The 18,226-nt window shown below is 53.2% G+C and overlaps 1 protein-coding gene across 1 annotated transcript in view; it reads left to right on the forward strand.

The window, feature by feature from the left end:
• The window catches only part of pfdn1 (prefoldin subunit 1), a 30,309-nt gene that overhangs the window by 6,522 nt on the left and 5,561 nt on the right, over positions 1-18,226 (forward strand). Inside the window, exon 3 of the mRNA XM_036548723.1 lies at positions 5,596-5,680. Coding sequence (XP_036404616.1) covers positions 5,596-5,680 — 85 coding nt within the window. The remainder of the gene's footprint in view (positions 1-5,595; positions 5,681-18,226) is intronic.

An 18,226-nucleotide genomic window follows, 5' to 3' on the forward strand; every position in this document is an offset into this window, starting at 1 on the left:
GGTGCTGGTTTGTTGCCGCACGTTGGCACTCTGTAGCCTTCCAGGAACTTCCACTACGATGCGGTTGACATTTGAGCGCTGACGGGTGGGGTGGGGTGGGGGGTGGAGGGGGGGGGGGGTCTGGTGCTGCCATATTGAGCCCTTGGTACGGTCCTCACAGGTTGTTCTGCCAGACTTAAGTGGAAGCTCAGCCGCATAAATAGACAGGAAGCATAAGAGAGCGCACACAGAGCTGAGAGTGTGTGCTCGCCTGCCTGCCCGTCTGCCTGTCTGTCTGTCTGTCTGTCTGCTGGTGTCTCTCTGGCAGTGGTTCGCGGTATGTTCTCGGGGGGCTTCTGATGGAGGCTGCTGCAGGCGCATAAATAGCAGCAATGCACACAAACCGTCCTGCACTACGCTGCCAGCAGATTCCCCCGCACTGACCTCATGCTGCCGGAGAGACACTTGTTATGTATCCCGATCACACTATTAAATTCGCACCGCGGTCTATTTAGGCCTGTTGGAGAGGCCCCTGACTTCATCGCGTTTCATAGAGATGAGAGGAGGAGGAGGGAGAGAGGGAGAGAGCGGAGCAGAGCTACACACACAGAGGAGTAACGACCCCTCCCTGCCCTCCTTTCCCTCCGGTAGCGTTGAGTGTGCCGATGCCTCCAGCTGCATCTCCGTGCACAGGGGAGACACAATGACTTGCGCTTGACTCACGTTGTTTTTTTCGCCCCGGGAGTTGGACCCGCTCCACCCCCCCTGCCCCCATATCCGCTCTGCATGTGTAATGTGGTCGGTGCTGATCTGCTAAATCGCTGCCTGTGCTGGCCTGGCTATGTGACACACGAATGACACAGAGAAGATCGCAGGAAAAAAACGGGCAGAGAGTTTTCTGAGGGAGAGGGGGGCAAGAAGAGGAGAGGGAGAGGATTTTATCGGCATCCACGCCTTATTAGGAGTCGGAAGCTCCAGGAGGCTTTTGGCATTGACACCCACACCAAAAATTTCAATTGGTTGCAAACCACTTTGATCTTCAGTTGGGCAATACCGGGGGAAATGAATATATTGGTAGTGAAAGTTATTGTCCTTGTGATATAAAGATGCTATTGTTATTGTAGTGTATGATTAAGTGCATGTTTGTTCATCGACTAGGGCGTATCAGATGGAGACGGAGGAGAGTATGGGGTGGCGTGTGGAGAATGCGCCCTCACTCTGTCCTTCTTGCCCCTGAAGTCCTAAATCAGCAGGAACACGGTGATCGGATGCTCCTGGCGGGACATCCCTGCACCCCCCGGGGGAGTTAATCCTTTGCCCTTCCTCGAATGCTTCCTCCACCGAGGCGTGCTGACATTTGCAGTGATGGGGTGAGGGGGGGTGGGGGGGGGTCGTGACCAGGGGAATGCTGCAAACACACGTTGTCTCCTTCCCTCTCTCCGGCATGGCCTCCCGCATCCTCCCACGCCTGCGGCCGCCAGGTGGTCACTAATGAGGTCCCTGACCTCCGGTAAATCTCCTCGACCTCTCTTTCTTTCTTTCTTTCTCTCGGTCTCCCTCTCTCCCTCCTTCCCTCCCTCCCTCCCTCCATGAGGAGAACAATAGCCCGGCCCCTGCTGGCTGCGCTGGAATGCTGGGAGTACGGCTGGAGAAGTTTAGGGGGATTTTCTGTGGAGGTGAGGTCATGCATAGCTGGCTTCTCAGGGCGTGGAGGCGGGGCTGCCCGGGGCCTGCTGTGCAAACACAAGCCGGCAGTCTCAGACTCCCCCTCCGAGCGCCAGCGGCGGCCCTCTCCAACGTCCCGCCGAAGCACGTGCCGTTTCTCTGAGTCCAGACCGCACTACGGCCTCGTTTCGCTCAGGGGTGGGAGGAGGGTTTCCGTTCTCCCTGTGTCTGAATGCGGGTTATGTACGGGCCTGTTGTAATGGTGAAACGGGCCCGTGAGGGAATGGCTGGCACAGGCCCCAGCCTGGATGAAGTAAGCGCCCTTGGAGCCGGGTCCCGGGCCGAGAGTTGGAAGCGATTAGTAACGTCCCCGCGTCTGTTTTGCACATCTACGGCTGAGTAATCACTGATCTCTGATCTCCCTCCGCCGCCTTGAAAAGCCATCCATTATGTCTTGTCTTTATGTTCAGCCCGGATTTTTTGGGTTGTAAAAGGTAGCCCGCGGGAGGTGATTACTCAGCCCTTTCTCTCTCTCTCTCTCCCCCCATCTCTGTGTGCGGGTGTGAGTCAGAGCAGGGGCCCTTTGTGATCTGGTGTGAATCCCTCTCCCTCTCGGAGCCCCCAAACCAACAGGTCACCCCTACGGAATGCCAGGGGACAGTGGGGCATGGGAGCGTGACACATCGCCAGGGGGAACGGGCCGCCGTTGCCGGACGCAGGGGGGTCCGCTTCCGTCACCTTTTGTCGAATCCCGTCACCTTTGTGCCACATCACCGCATATGCATGCGCTGTGATCTATTTAAGGCCAATACCACAAAAGCGGCCGCCTGGCCAGGGCTGAAGGCTGGCCGCTGAGGTCATGGAGATGGGGCATACATGCATAAATAGACCTGTTGTTTTGGCGCTTTGAGTCCGTCTGGCCTGCACAGGAAGAGGAATGGCTGTGAAGGAAAACAAACGGGGCCTGAGAATAGCGTGGGGAAAGTGATTGAGCGTTCGCATCACTCCTGAAACCAGACACAGGCCCCAAGGCCTGTGTGCTGCAGCGGCCCTTGGAGGGCAGCGAGTGAGAGTCACTCTGTATGTGGAACGGAAGGAGTAAGAGTCACTCAGTTTGTATGTGGAACGGAAGGAGTAAGAGTCACTCAGTCTGTATGTGGGACGGAAAGGAGTGAGAGTCACTCAGTCTGTATGTGGGACGGAAAGGAGTGAGAGTCATTAAAGGTGTGTGTCATTGAAGCGTTTTCTTATACATGTGCAGATCTTGGTTTGGTCTCACTCGCTCAGTTTCACAGGGACCACAGCACACCCAGTTTCCCCTGCTGTCTCACCCTGTTACCACCACCACTCCCTCACTCTGTTACCCTACAACTCACATCCTCACCCACTTACCCCACTTTCTGACCCTGTTACCCCTGCGCTTTCATTCCGTTACCTCTACATGCTCACCCACAGACCCACCATTCTGACCCCGTTACGCCCGCATTCTCACTCAGTTACGCCCACATTCTCACCCTGTCACCTCCGCATTCTCACCCTGTTACTCCCGGATTCTCACCCTGTTACCTCCGCATTCTCACCCTGTTACCTCTGCATTCTCACCCTGTTACTCCCGCATTCTCACCCGGTTACCTCTGCATTCTCACCCTGTTACCTCTGTGCTTTCAGTAACCTCCATGTGCACTCGTATTTGACCTTTTCTCCCTCGCCCTCCCCTCCGGCTCCCTCCCTGTTCCCCCTGTCCTCTCAGTACCAGGCTGCTAAGTGTGTCCAGCTCTCAGCCTCAGATGATTCAGAAGGCGGTGAGAACCGCTGAGCCACCAATTGCAGATCGGCCAGACAAAGGGGGTTGTGCTGCAGTACATAGACTATTGTCATATTCTTAATCATATTTTAGTAGCGATAAATTCCTGAATGCTGGTCTGTTAGTGTTTTGTTCATTCCAATCCTGTCCAATCTGTCTGTGATGTGTACTAAAGATCTAAGGATAATTACCTAGTGACTCATTTATTTGTTTGCTTGCCAGGAGTTCTTACTCAGACCAGAAAGTTTGTAATCTGATAGAAGTGGGGTAATTTGAGTGGAAAGGTGTCCCATCGTCATTGAAGATATTGCCTTTTATATTGTCTTTTACTCTGGTTCATGTTTAAGGTAATTGGTTGGGCTCATAATCATATTTTAAAATTTTTCATATTTTCTGGTAGTCCACAATCATGTCAGGTCATCCAAAGTACACAGTAAATTAGTTGTTAATCTTCTGTGGACGTGTTTAATTGTAAGCCTTTACGTGACAGGATGTCATAAAGCATGGGATAATCGTATCCTTAGTGCATATGGTGTGTTTCTGTTATGTCAGCAACACCAACGGGTGTGTTCAGAGCAACTAACGCTGTCTGTTATTTCAAGCGATCTTCGCTGAGCTCATGTTCAGTAACAGATATCGATCAGAATGGGTGTGAATCAGTCACAAGATAACCAGTGGCATAAGCCTGACTGAATTAGCTGTCCCCTGTGCATTTCTTAGAATGTGAGATTTTTATCTCCCTCACCTCTCGGCCATGTTCTGCTATGCCTTCTGCATACGGAATGTTCTGTCCCTTTTCAGTTTCTTTTCTTTTGATCGCAGTCACCATCAGACGCTCTCTAGTTACGGTTATCTTGTCACCGGCAGGCTGGGGAGACCTGCGGACACTACTCTGAGCTCTCACACATCATGGACTGTCACGACACGAAAAGTACAAATGACCATAGCTACCACACCAACTTTACTTCTGTGTTATACTGTATGTTCCTTTAAATAGTTTGATCCCAGAATATGTAGTTTGCCAATTTTTTTGGCAAATGTCTGCCCTTTGTTTCATGGGGAAAATGATGTGCTTAGTCCTGCTGTTTCTTTCACATGCAAACAATTCATTGAAATCTGGAAGATTCAGAATAAGTAACTTATGATTGATTTTTACAAATACTGTTTTGAAGAACACTTACCTCATTCATAATCACAGTTTAGCCTGCAAGGAGGAGAGGTTATGAAACAAACTTACTTTATAGGAAGAACATATAGGTTACGTTTTCATAACTGAGGTAAAAACAGCCTGTCTCTTACAGAGGAGATGCCTGTGATGTCTGGGCAAAGTATAGAATGTCTTTGGTGCAGGTGATTCATCTGCTCATCAGCTATTCATCAGTGAAGCATTGCTGCATCAGAGATGGACAGTGAGCTCTGAGCACAAGCCATCACTGTGTCAGCACAGCGCTTCCTTTCTCCCAAGTGGCTCACACGGTAAAAGTGCTTGTTTCAAACTGAGCCAGCAGTGACGAGGAGCCCTCATTGGCCAGCCAATTTATCATAGTTATGCTGGGAATAGGGGTGGATAGGTCGCTCCGCTCTCAGCACCCTCAGCATCCTCTGACGTTTGCCTTACGCTTTGCTCCTCGGTGCATTCAGCGGTTGGCTTTGCAGTGGGAAAAGTAGGATTGGCGACTTCTAAAGCTGGGTGAAAAGGTCAAAAATGGGGGGAAAAAAAAGAATAGCAGTTCCTCTCATTCATCCTATAGTTGTGTGCTATGAGACCAGTGCTGGCAATGATAGCTTAGACTGTTCAGATACCGCAGTAACCAGGACTACTCCATGGTGTGGGAAAGGGGTGTGATGGTTTTTTACTGAGTGCTGTGCTGTGCTGTGCCTCTGCCAGGTTGCTTATTGGGCAGAATTGTTCATGGCAAGCTAAACTTGAGCTCTGAATCACACCGCGAGGAGAATGGAAGTGCTTTGCCACATGCCATTATGTCCGTTTGCCTTGCGGTCGAAACTCATTCCCCGGTTAGCGACAGCTCATTTCCAGGAGCGCTCTGTGTCCGGCGTCTCAAACCGCCGCGTGTTACGGCGTGTGTCTTCTTTTTTTCCAGTGTCTCATCTTCCTCTCTCTCTCTCCCGCTCTCTCCCGCCGGCAGGTTCGTCCTGCAGTCCAAGGAGGATATCCGCGGCCAGCTGGTGGAGAAGCAGAAGACTGCAGATGAGAAGATCAAGGAGCTGGAGGTTAGGCTCCGGAGCACATGCTGATAAGAGCGGTCACCAGGCACCGCAGTCGTGTTGCTCCTCGAACGGTCTGCTGAACACGCGAAATGAGTGTTTCTGGCGGCAGAAGGGCTCCGAGGGCTTCATTGGCAGGGGTAGGCCCGTAACTAGGTGCAGATGTGTGTGTGTGTGTGTGTGTGTGTGTGTGTGTGTGTGTGAAACACCGCTCCCTGGTGTTCCGTCAGACGGTGGAGCGATTAAAGATCAGAGGGGCGCAGGGCAGCTGCCTAACCTCATCAGAGCGCACTAGGGTCCCCGAGCCCCCGCTCTGCAGTGAGCGAGGCCAGGATCACAGTTTCCGCCCCCCCCCCCCCCCCCCCCCGTGTTCGCGGGCCTGTCCTGTGTCACTGTGTCCCTCGGGTGTCGGCGGGGCGACGGGGGGAAAATCGAGAGGGAGGCTGTGCCCCCGTCTCCACTACGCGCCTCCGCGGCTCTTTGTGGGTCTCCGTATTAGTCATCTTTCCGTGTCTCAGTCGCGTCTCCCCCTTAATGCGTCTCTGTCCGGCTCTGTCTGACTTCATGGTGTCTCTGCTGGGCTCATGGAGTCTCTGTTGTGTCTCTGTGCGCGCCCCCCGCCTGCTTCTCCGTGCGCCCGTGGCCTGACAGCATGTCTGGGTCTCCTCACGACTCTGCGGCTCGGCTGAGGGAAACCGAGGGCCCGGAATTCAGGCTCATTCTTCTGACTCCCGGCCAGCTCCCCCCCCCCCCCCATTTCTCACATAACTGGCATTTCTCTCCGCTGACAGAGTTTGCCGTTCTTTCATCAGCACGGATGTCGTGCTCGTGCTGCAATCTCAGAAGCAGCATGATGAAAGTGGCTATTTTAATCATTTTCTGGTAACCCTGTTTTTTTTTTTGTAATGAGCTCTGCAAACCTGTGGAGTCATCGTGGGAGTCTCGGCCCAGCAGGCTCAGCCAGAACTCAAACCCGTTGAACCTACCGGTGGAAACCGTACAGTTGCTATGGCGGTCACATGAGCAGCAGACTCCCTCCTCGGCATAGCTTCTTGAGTTTCTGCTGGCGCACACGTGTGTGTGTGTGTGTGTGTGCGTATATATACGTGTAAAGTCTAGGCACTTCCTGAGTTTACTGCAGGTTTAGGTTTCTGTCCAACTTTGTGTAAGACTTCATCAGTTTCGAAAAAGAAATAGAATATTGGATATTTATTAGGAGGGTTTATTCTACGCACATTTTTAATTGGGTTTCCAGTGAATTGTGTCATAGTGCGTGGAGATCATTTGTTGTTCATTTGTTGCGGTGGGTCGTGTAGGTTGCTGGAATTCCTGGTATTACAGTTCAGTAGTCATATGTCCTGTGACCTCACCAGGCTCAAAATGAGGTGTCTCCTGTTCACATCAAGTTCAAAAATGCCTCACATCACTGCGTGTCTGTATGAGCATATTGCTTGCACATGCAGTGTGCTATCTGACTCCACACAGCTGAAAATGTACATGTTTATTTAAAGGTACCGCACACCACTGTCTTCCAACCTGTTCTGGCTGTGCCCCCTTATTTCCCACAGCCCCCCCCCTTCATACACCCCCCTTCTTGTGTCATATGTTCCTCCTCCCTTTTCACCTCTCCCACTCACACCTCCATGCTGAATCTCTCTATTTCAGACGCCTTGATAAAAGTCGTCGAATGGACTGCCTTGTGTTCTATTTAAAACCTGCTGCCAGTGAGGTTATCAGTTCAAGCAGGAAGAGCCTGCTTGCTGACAGCCTCTTCACCACAGAAAGCCTGAAAATCCACTAAACCTCTCTATATAAGGCCTTGGGCAGTGAGAATAGACTGATGCACTCACAGCATTCAAAGATAATGCTTGTGTCTGAGGAAAAAGATAGTTCCTTGTTTTTGTTTTCCCCACCCACCCAAGTTTTTTTTTTCTATTTTGTGATGTTTTTCATGGAAATGGGGGGATATTTGGTCATGCTAAATGATCTAAAAATGGTCGAAAAGGCCGGAAGGGGAGGGACGGGGTCAGAGTCAGTGAAGCGGCCCTCTCCCAACACCGCCTTACTGAAGCCATTCACTCCACAAGATCCTGCTGCCCAGGAAAGTGCCATTTGGTTCCCCTCCTCTCTGCCCCACGTCCAAGGCCACCCGTGCAGACAGGAGACTGACAGGAGGAGATTGAGACAGAGACGTGACGTGAGGGGAGACGGAGAGAGGAAAACGGTTTATGGAAGGAAAAGAAAGAGCGGAAGTTTCTGCGAGAAAGGGGAGCGCGTACTTTCTTGCGTTTCGGTCTGTCAGCGCTCGGGGCACGGTGGCACAGAAATGGGAGGATAATCTCTGCGGTTGATCTGGCACTCGGAATATTAAGGATGTTGTTCATTAGCTTCAGCGCCGAGAATGCGGGGAGCCAGATCAGCAGTTGGATCCCTGCCCAGCGCAGCGGTTTCACCAGCATTTAGATGGCGGGGCACTGTGGTTAGGGCAACCGGGCACTGAGCTATAAACCTGTGCTTAACCCCGCGCGCACACACAGAAAGTAAAGCCATGAGTAACGCCCCCTCGGAGGGAGTATATATAGAGTTGTAGAGGCCCAGCCAAACGGTTGTGTTTGAGTTCCAGAGTTGACCTTTTACCCCAGCTCTCACATAGCAGTGTGAGAGAAACTCCCCTGAGAGGGTTTGCTCCACAGCGCTGACTCCTGGGTGATATTGTCTGAGTGTTTATAACCAGGGCATAATTGGTGCCACGCTTTCCTGTGCTGTTGCCACATGTGTGCCCGCCGGGACGCGGGCCTTTCCCATGATGCACTTGTGCTGTTCCAGAGCCACCCTTCTACTCTGCCTGCTGCTCCCTCTCCTTCCCCCCGCTTCGGGGGCCCAGCCAGCGGTGGCACGCCGCCCGCCCTCTCCGAATCATCCCTCATCCCCTGTGCCATCTTGTGACACGATGGAAAGAGGGAACAAGCAAGGGGGGAAGGGAGAGAGAGGGAGAGGGAGAGCGAGGGGGCCCCCGTGACGTCATGGAAACCCTGATTCCCGCAGCTCGATCGCATAGCCGTGAGCTCAGTGTCTCAGCACGGCTCAGGCAGTGCCAACCTGAGGCCCTCTTTCCCTGCTCACACGGCTCGCCAGCATCTATAGGGAGAGCGTCGACGATGACGCACCCCCGAGCAACGTTTCCTGTGCCTCTGCCGTGCACCAAAGGCCGAGCGCTGAGACGCGGAGCGGGTTTTTTTTTTTTTTGTTCTGGCCTGTGCTGTTGCAATCTGAAAAAATGTAAAGAAATGCAAAGACAAAAGAAACCTCATGTCAACAAGTGGGGAAAACCAGCAGGGCGTTAGCCACATTATCTGGCAGGAGAATCTTTACTGTGCCCGGCCCCATTTTCACACCTATAGTTCGCGTCTGGATCGAGAAAGAATGGGCCCGTTTTGTGTTTCTATATTTATGTGGGAGAGCGAGACGGCCTTCCTGTCTATGCTGGGGGCTGATGACAAGCACACAGGGGGCAGAGTCGGGAACTTTTTATCACGCCGAACCGGTCTGGATGGCGTGTGCGTGCGCCTGGGTGCTCTCGCCCGGTGTGAGCTTGCCGTTTGCTGTTGGGATTTGCGGAAAGGTACAGGAATGCGCGGAGCTGCGTCAGGCGAGGTGGAAGAGTACAGCGCTCTCCACGGCAGAGCATGACTCCCAGGTGTCTGCAGATTACCTGCGCTCTCTCAGGTGAGAGCCTAGGAATGTGCTCTGATTTGGGAGGGGGCAGGGCACAAAGCTGCAGGCTTTATCTAGGGGGACAGAGCTCTCTAGGGCCCTCTGTACTGAGCGAGAGGCCCAGTGACTCAAGGGGTAGACACCTGGGAGTATACACAAAACCACCCCCCTCCCTCGCAGCCCACAGGTGACATACCACAAAGCCCATTTACCCTCCCCCACCTCTGCCGCGTGTAACCTGAGCCAGCGTGACATCCGAGCTGCGCCTGAAAACGAAGCTCTTCAAAGCCTGTGCTACACAAAGGGGTCCAGTTTCCATTCTGGAATCTCTCCCTTTGTAGATGCGTGGGTCACTGTTTCTGAAGAGGTTTCCTTTTGTTGCCGCTGACTTTTGATGTAAGGAAAGCCGGCAGAGCGTGAGCGCCAGGTGTTTGGCCCCTCCGTCGCGGGGCCCCCGAGTGCGGCGTGAGGCAGGTGCGTACCACACCGGTGGAAAAGAACCAGACGGAGGTGCGTGGCAGAGGTGCCGGGGAGGTGCGTCGGAGTGACTCACTCTCCAGTCAGGACCGGTTAGCGCCCGTATCAGATCCTGCACAGAGCAACGCTCTTCGCGGCGCGGTTGGCTTGCGGTTGTGTTCGGCGAACTGGGTTTGTTTTCTCTAGCCCTGGGGGCAGAAATACCGTAGGCCTCTTAAGGATCCCCCTCAAAACACACGGCACACAGAACACACCCCTGCTACGTAAATCACCGTCACTCACACGCTAATAGCAGGGTGTGTGTGCGTGTATTTCAGTGTGTGTGTGTGTGGTGTTTGTGCGTGCGTGTGTTTATGTGTGCATGTGTGTGTGTGTGTGTGTGTGCATGCATGCATATGTCTGTGTGTGCATGCGTGTGTATGTGTGTGTGTGTGTGTGCAGGGTGTTTGTGCGTGCGTGTGTTTGTGTGTGCATGCGTGTCTGTGTGTGTGTGCATGCATGCATATGTCTGTGTGTGTGCGTGCGTATGTGTGTGTGTGTGCAGGGTGTGTGTGTGCACGGTGTTTGTGCGTGCGTGTGTTTGTGTGTGCGTGCATGCATATGTCTGTGTGCGTGTGTGTGTGTGTGTGTGTATGTGTGTGTGTGCACGGTGTTTGTGTGTGCGTGTGTGTGTGTGTGTGTGTGTGTGCGCATGCATGCATATGTGCACGCGCGCGTGTTTATAACCACTTTATCATGAGTGAAAATGATGAATGCTTGTCTCAGCTTGGAGTCCTAAAGGCTCACTGACAGGTTTATAGTGCCTGTTCTCTGCAGTACTCTGGGAGCCTCTTTGTGTGTCTGTCTTTTCCAGAGCTATCGAACGCTGCCATGCTCTGAGGGTGTCAGCTGCGAGGGCGCCCCGCTGTGTCTGCCGGTCTGGACATGCGTACGTCTGTGTGTGTGTGTGTGTGTGTGCTCTCGCATGCATGTCAATGTGGGTGTGTGTACTCGCGTGCTTGTTGGTGTGTGTGTGTGCGTGTGTATGCGCGTGTGCGTGCGTGCGTGCGTGCGTGCGTGTGAGGTGCACGCTCCCCTGTGCCTGCTGTGATTATCAGATTATCAGGAACAGCAGCAGCTCCTGCTCATGAGCGCCTGATGAAAGGCCCGGGCCGCACAGGTGTGCCTCCATTTCCTGAGAGGTGTGGCTGGAATGCGAGGGACCTCCGGTGAGTGAGGCTCAGGTGGACCCGAGCGTGGGGTGGGGGACCGTGACTCAGAGGACCTGCATGTCCCTCTCTGCCGGCCTCACCCACTCTGGAGCTCCTGATATCCTCAGGAGTGTGTGTGTGTGTGTGTGTGTGTGTGTGTGTGTGTGTGTGTGTGTGTGTGTGTGTGTGTGTGTGTACGTGTGTGTGTGTGTGTACGTGTGTGTGTGTGTACGTGTGTGTGTGTGCACGCGTGTGTGTGTGTGTGTGTACGTGTGTGTGTGTGTACGTGTGTGTGTGTGTGTGTGTGTGTGTGTGTGTGTACGTGTGTGTGTGTGTGTACGTGTGTGTGTGTGTGTGTGTGTGCATGCATGCGTGTGTGTGAGAGAAAATGAGTAAGAACATGACAGAAGTTCTGTGGAAAACTGACGCTAAGATTAAATTTCAGATTATTTAATCAGGTCGGTTGGATCACCATAGTCAACCAAGGAAACAGAATGCTCACCTGAAACCCACAATATCGTGGAGGTGACGACCTGTGTGTGTGTGTGTGTGTGTGTGTGTGTGTGTGTGTGTGTGTGTGTGTGGAGATTGAGACTGAGAGCATGAATGGTATGTGCACTGAGAGGGCAGAGAGCAGTCTAAACTGGAAATACCAGCGTTTGTATGAGGGCAGTGGTGACTGAGTGAGGTGGAGTGACGGTTTGCTCCTTGTTTCCTCGGGTTTTTTCCATGTCCGTCTAGTGGAACTTTAACGCCAGAGCAGTGATTACTTTCACACATTCACGCAAGGGCAAAGTACCCTCAATTTAACCGGCTATGACTGATAGCGGCTTTCGCGTCATCCATCCGGATGCAGAACAATGAGGCTGGCAGCCGCCTTTCTCTTCCTCATTCAGAGAGGAATCTGGCCTTCCAGTAAGAGCCATTGCACTCCGATTTCATCACCGCGATGGCGAAAGCTGGATGCCTCTTCCTCCCTCAGGTGGAGGGATGTGTAGAAACCGTGCGCTGTGTCACCAGCGGTGGCACGTGCGGAGGAATGTTGCCGTTAAAACCTCTGACCCCAGGCAACACAGGAAGTCTAGGTACACAGCGGGAGACTAGGTAAAAGGCCTGCCGCCCACTTTTCCCTCCCTTTTTTCACACACTCACCTGCTGTCACACATTATGGCATTTAGCAGGTGCTCTCATCCAGAGCGACTTGCATAAGCTACAGTTTTATTCGCTTATACAGCTGGATATTTACTGAGGCGGTTGGGTTGTTAAGTACCTTGCCCAAAGGCTTGGCAGCATTGCCCCAGCGGGGAATTAAACCAGCGACCTTTCGGGTACAAACCTTATCGCTGTGCCACACCGCCCTTCATCCACAGCCTCTCTAAATTAAGCCCAGCCCCCCGGGCAGCCATGTTTGTGCAGCTGTTTGGTGCTGTGGAGCTTATTGCTGCAGTGTGTTGGACTTGAGACGTTGGCCTGGCCGTGCACTCCTGAGTATGGCATCATGGAAAGTGACGCCGTCCTGCTTTCTCTAATGTCCTCCCTCACCGCCTGTAATTCCAGGGTCTGTGTTCGGTGTCGTTAGCCCGGCCCTTTGATCTGGCGGTATCGGTCACACAATGAGACAGTAATTGCTGTAATCATAGCCACGGCGGTCCCGTGGGTCCCAGCTCAGCTCAGGGAACCTGATGTCATTACAGTCTCTATCAGGTGTGAGGGGAGAGCACCTCCACAGCGCCTCACAGTGGACAAAGGGAGGTATGAGCGGTGTCTCAGTAGAGCAGGGTATGGCGTATTCCCCGTTGGAGATGTCTCAACCCTGCAGCGATCCCTCGTTTCGTCAAGGCGACCCGCTCCACCCAGGGTTATTCATACTTCCAGGTGAGTAGGATGAGCGCACGGCTCGAGACAAACGGCTTCCTGTTTTGAAATCCGTGCGGTGGAGCCGACGGCGCTAATTACAGTGCCCTTCGGTGACGATGTCATAATGCAAAACCTCAGAGGCTTCGCACAGATGTGAGTGAGGACCCGCCGCACAAAGGAGCCACAGTCCAACGCGCCTGTCAGGAGCCGGAGAAGGAGGATAATCTCCGGTCCCAGACCTGGATCGGCATGTATCCACCTTGAATCAGATATCCTTGGAAGTCAGATTTATCCCTTGTTCAGACTTGCAGGAACGCAAAGCAGGTGACCTAAAGGCCCTGTTGTGGTGGCTGTGGGAGGGGGGGGGTATGTTGAGGGTATGTTGTGGGGACGTTGCGTTCTCTTCCGCGGTGCGCACGGGGGCCACCCTGCCCGGGCCTGTGTGTGTTTGTGTAATGACAGAGCGGGCTGTGACATCACACTGATTAAAGGCCGACCTCATGGGCCTGGAATTCGGCGGAGGGGTTCCCCATTCAAGATAAGGCTTGTTTATGGTCTTCTGGAAACGAACAGCCCCATCACACACACTGTCTTATTTACCTTTATTTCCCCTTTTCCCTGGGGCCGGTTTCTGTTTGTCCCGTACACAAACGCGCCCTGTGGTTACCATGCTGTTGTCTGACACCCTGCCCCCACGTCTGCGATAACACTCAAGGCTATGTATCTATGGCCAGTGAAACCATTCCAGTATCTTTATTGGCATAATAAAAGCAGAAATGCAAATGACACACACACACACACACACACACACACACACACACACACACACACACATACACAGTAAATGCAAAAGCAATAGCTTAGCTTAGCTTAGTATTCCTTAGTGATAAGGTTTTATGACAGTGGGAAACGGTAAATGCAAGTGCGTATGCAATTATACATGTATGTGAACATTTGTTAGGTGTGTCATGCGTCACTGTAGGTGTAATGATAATCATTATTGTTTCTTCATATTGTTATGAAATGATGTGTTTAATGACCTTGAAAAGCACTTCCTTCGAGCATGTTGTGTCCTGTAAGCGGTGCAGTGATGAACCTGAGGAGTTCGGAAGTTGGTCGGTGAGCCTGTTGCTGGGCTGGGTTTGGTTCCGGTTTGCTGATTCTGTGCCGAACCTTTGCAGCTGCCGGTGGCTCTGATTGACAGTACAGCTGAGGCAAAACTGGCCGTGTGGATCCAGGAGAACAGAGACGGACCGGTGCCTTCCCACTGGACACCAGAGTCACGGGACCATTCCTCGGCCTTGTCTGCTTTCGCCATGCTAGTTCTGAGCAGAACACCACGACCGCTGTGTACCAGTCCGGCGTGGTGGTGGTGTGGACTCGCTCTGGGAGAGCTGTGGGCCAGCATGGGGCGTTGTTGGGTTGACAGCGGGGTGCAGGCCCGACTTCAGCCAGGCCCCCGAAGCCTCATGACTTATTTGAGGGGGCCTTTATTTTTTTCTTTTCCTCCCTGCATGTGTACAGTGTGGGTGCATAGCCAGCATTCCCCCACACACTGTATTTAGCAGTCTCCCACAGCCTGGATCTGCAGGGGCATGTGACCTAAGCGCTCTGGAGGTCCATGTGTTCGGACGGCCGTGTTGGGCTGGGGAGTGGGGGGGTAAAGGGGGGGGGGTCATTTACGAGGTAACATGATGTCATCAATACCCTAACCCCCCGGCAGGCTGTAACCCCTGCGTTTGGTGCCGTGCCGTGTGCGTGAGTGTTGACTCCAGGAATATTAGTAATGATAATAATGATGGTTTAGAGAGTGCTGATTGGATGACTGCGCTCAGTGTCTTTGTGTCTGCGCCGTGTAGACAGGGGGGGGGGGGGGGGGGGGGGGGGGGGGGTGCCGATGATATCTCTTTTCAGCACCTGTCAGTAATGCACACTGGACGGGGGCAGGTTATTGTTTACAAACAGGGCGGATGAGGGGCGGTGAGTGTTATTAATACCCCCAGGGAGGGCAGTTGGGGGATTAGCTCGGCAGCTTGAGTGTCAGCTCCCACGGGACTTGGAGGCAAATGTCCCTAAAAGGCGTGTGCGTTTTCTCCCCCCCCCCTCCGTGGGTGACGGGCAACGGCTGCCGTCCTCCCTGCACTGCTCGGCCTGTCACACCCTTTCCGTGAAGTTTTTGCATATTTGACAAACGCTGACCTGTGAATCACACACCCCCTCTCAGGTACGTTCCCAAGCTCCTGTGTCTGTGTTGTGTTCGGAGGGGGTGACGCCTGAGATTTCCCCCTCCAGGATGTGTATGTCATTGCATGACACAGTGTGCACCCCCTGCCTCTAGGCCACATGCACCCCAATGCTTGGGCTGTTGTTTTGCGTGGGGAGAGCGTGCTGAACAGTAACTGCTGTTTAGGAGATCTATAAATCATAGATATTAGTCATGCACAGTGGGGAAACAGGTGATGTCATTTCATTTAGGTGTTTTAATGCTCCAGTCGATCTCTCTTCTTCTCAGAAGATCAGAAGTTGGATTCCCCTCTGCACACACGCACACACACACGCACACACTTGTTCACACACTCACTGATTCCACTTCAGTCCCCCCACCTTAAGCACAGAGACCTTTCCGGCTTTAGCAGCGGGCCGTTTTAAATAGTCGGCTTGTGGGATTGGAATCACTGACAGGTTGCGCTGTGCTTTTCTCCGGGCCGTCAGTGCCTCCGGCCGGCGGCGGCGTTAGGGCTCTCTTCTGGTGATAGATGCGTGGCTCGCGGTAAATATAGCCTGCCCTGGCCTTGTTAGCGTGGCTGGCGTGGTTCTGGGTGACGCTCATGCGCTAAATATACCCCAAAATAAATGCTTTCAGATTGAACTCTTAACCGCTGTTTACGAGGGCTAAAGTTAAAGCGGACACAAAAGACAGGGGGGATAAACCCGTTTTGCGGTGAGCCCTCGCTTTTTTCTTTTTTTTTTCGTCAGAAAGCTGTGAGGAAACCGTGCTGCAGAAACGGGGAGCCATGACATCCGACAGCTTGCCCAACGCTGTGGTTACCGTGGTTACTACTCATCGCCGCAGGGCATCTCTGTTTTTGCCGAAATGACAGAGGGAATGGGCCTGTGGGCGGCTACTGGAAGAGCCGGGCGACCACAGGAAGGTGAGGTGGGGTCGAGAGGTCGTGAGACCATGGGGATGGAATGTCTTCGTACGGGAGAGGGAAGGCCACACGCAGGTGTGGTCTCAACCTCCAGGAGTACAGTGTCCCTGCCACGGCAGCCTGGGCCACCGTGGCTCTGCTCAGCAGAACCACTACAGAGCCCTTATGTACCACAGGGTATATTTGTTCATCTCTTAGTCTCGTCTGACCCGGGGTCATTTGTTTACCCCTTGCCTGGTATTTCCCCCGCAGTGTGCATTACCCCCTCCCTGACTGGCATGTCCAAAGAGCAGATCTGCTAACGTCTGCAGTCCCCGCTGGTGAACTTAACAGGAAACCGTCTATTTGCAGCTTGTGGGGATATGGACCAAAACCAAACAAACAACGCCGTGCCCCTAGAATACCGCGGTGCAGACTCGCATAACCCCACAGGTCTCAGGTGGTCAAGGCCAGTCCAGACAGGTCCGGGGAAATTTTGGACACAACCAGAGTAAAAAAAAACAAAAAAAAACCCTGAAATATTGGCTCAGAGCGAGCATGTGGCATCGGCAGTTTCCCCTGTGGCGAGCTCAGAATACTCGCGGTGATATTTATTGATAGGTCAAATAAAGTGAATGCCTCTTAATCTGGTAGAACAGCACAACAGACTGATTCAGGGCGGTTTCGGTGGAGTTTATCTGGCCCACTATCGGTGACAAAGGCAGGGGAGATCGTCACATACCGTACACAAGAGCACCCATTCACTCCGCAACAATGGAGGCTTTCGCTTTCTGAATCCCGGGCACTCCTGCTGAGATGTTAGATCTCTTTATGTTCCAGCCTGAGTTATTTCCCTGGACTTTCCCCGCAGGCCTCCCTCACCTGGTGCAGGTTTCGACACACCCCGCCTGCGACTGTCACCACTGCAGAGGTAGCACTGACGCTGCTTCTTCTGCAGACCTGCACACACTGTAGCACGCTGTTATGGACTGTAGCGCCCTGTTACACACTGTAGCACGCTGTATCACACTATAGAGTGCTGTTGCACACTGTAGCGCCCTGTTACACACTATAGAGTGCTGTTACACACTATAGCGCGCTGTATCACACTATAGAGTGCTGTTACACACTGTAGCACGCTGTTATGGACTGTAGCGCCCTGTTACACACTGTAGAGTGCTGTTACACACTGTAGCACGCTGTTATGGACTGTAGCGTGCTGTAGCACACTTTAGCATGCTGTTACTCACTGTGGTGCCCTGTTACACACTGTGGTGCCCTGTGCTGTTACTCACTGTAGCGCCCTGTTACACACTGTAGAGTGCTGTTACACACTGTAGCGCGCTGTATCACACTATAGAGTGCTGTTACACACTGTAGCGCCCTGTTACACACTGTAGAGCGCTGTTACACACTGTAGAGCGCTGTTAAACACTGTAGCGCGCTGTTACACACTGTAGCGCACTGTTACACACTGTAGCACACTGTAGCAGGCTGTTGCACACTGTAGCAGGCTGTAGCAGGCTGTAGCACACTGTAGCAGGCTGTAGCACACTGTAGCAGGCTGTAGCACACTGTAGCAGGCTGTAGCAGGCTGTAGCACACTGTAGCAGGCTGTAGCAGGCTGTAGCACACTGTAGCAGGCTGTAGCACGCTGTAGCAGGCTGTAGCACACTGTAGCAGGCTGCAGCAGGCTGTAGCACACTGTAGCAGGCTGCAGCAGGCTGTAGCACACTGTAGCAGGCTGCAGCAGGCTGTAGCACACTGTAGCAGGCTGTAGCACACTGTAGCAGGCTGCAGCAGGCTGTAGCACACTGTAGCAGGCTGTAGCACACTGTAGCAGGCTGTAGCACACTGTAGCAGGCTGTAGCACTCTGCAGCAGGCTGTAGCACTCTGCAGCAGGCTGTGCTGCCTGGTGGTGCGGCGCTGAGAGTCACGTGACCGCAGCTGTATGTTCTGGGAGAGCTGACAGCACACGCAGCTGCCCGGGTGCACATGTGCACGCGTGTGGGTGGGTGACGAGCTCTCGAAAGCTCTTCCTGTTCCGCTCTTAGTCTGCACCGGTCTGATGTGTCGGACAGACCGGCTCTGAGAGACAGGCTGCTGCTATCTCACTCTGACCAGACACTGCGTGCGTGCGTGCGTGCGTGCGTGCGTGCGTGCGTGCGTGCGTGACACATGG

Source organism: Megalops cyprinoides, chromosome 16, assembly GCF_013368585.1.
Source record: "Megalops cyprinoides isolate fMegCyp1 chromosome 16, fMegCyp1.pri, whole genome shotgun sequence".
Taxonomy (NCBI): Eukaryota; Metazoa; Chordata; class Actinopteri; order Elopiformes; family Megalopidae; genus Megalops; species Megalops cyprinoides.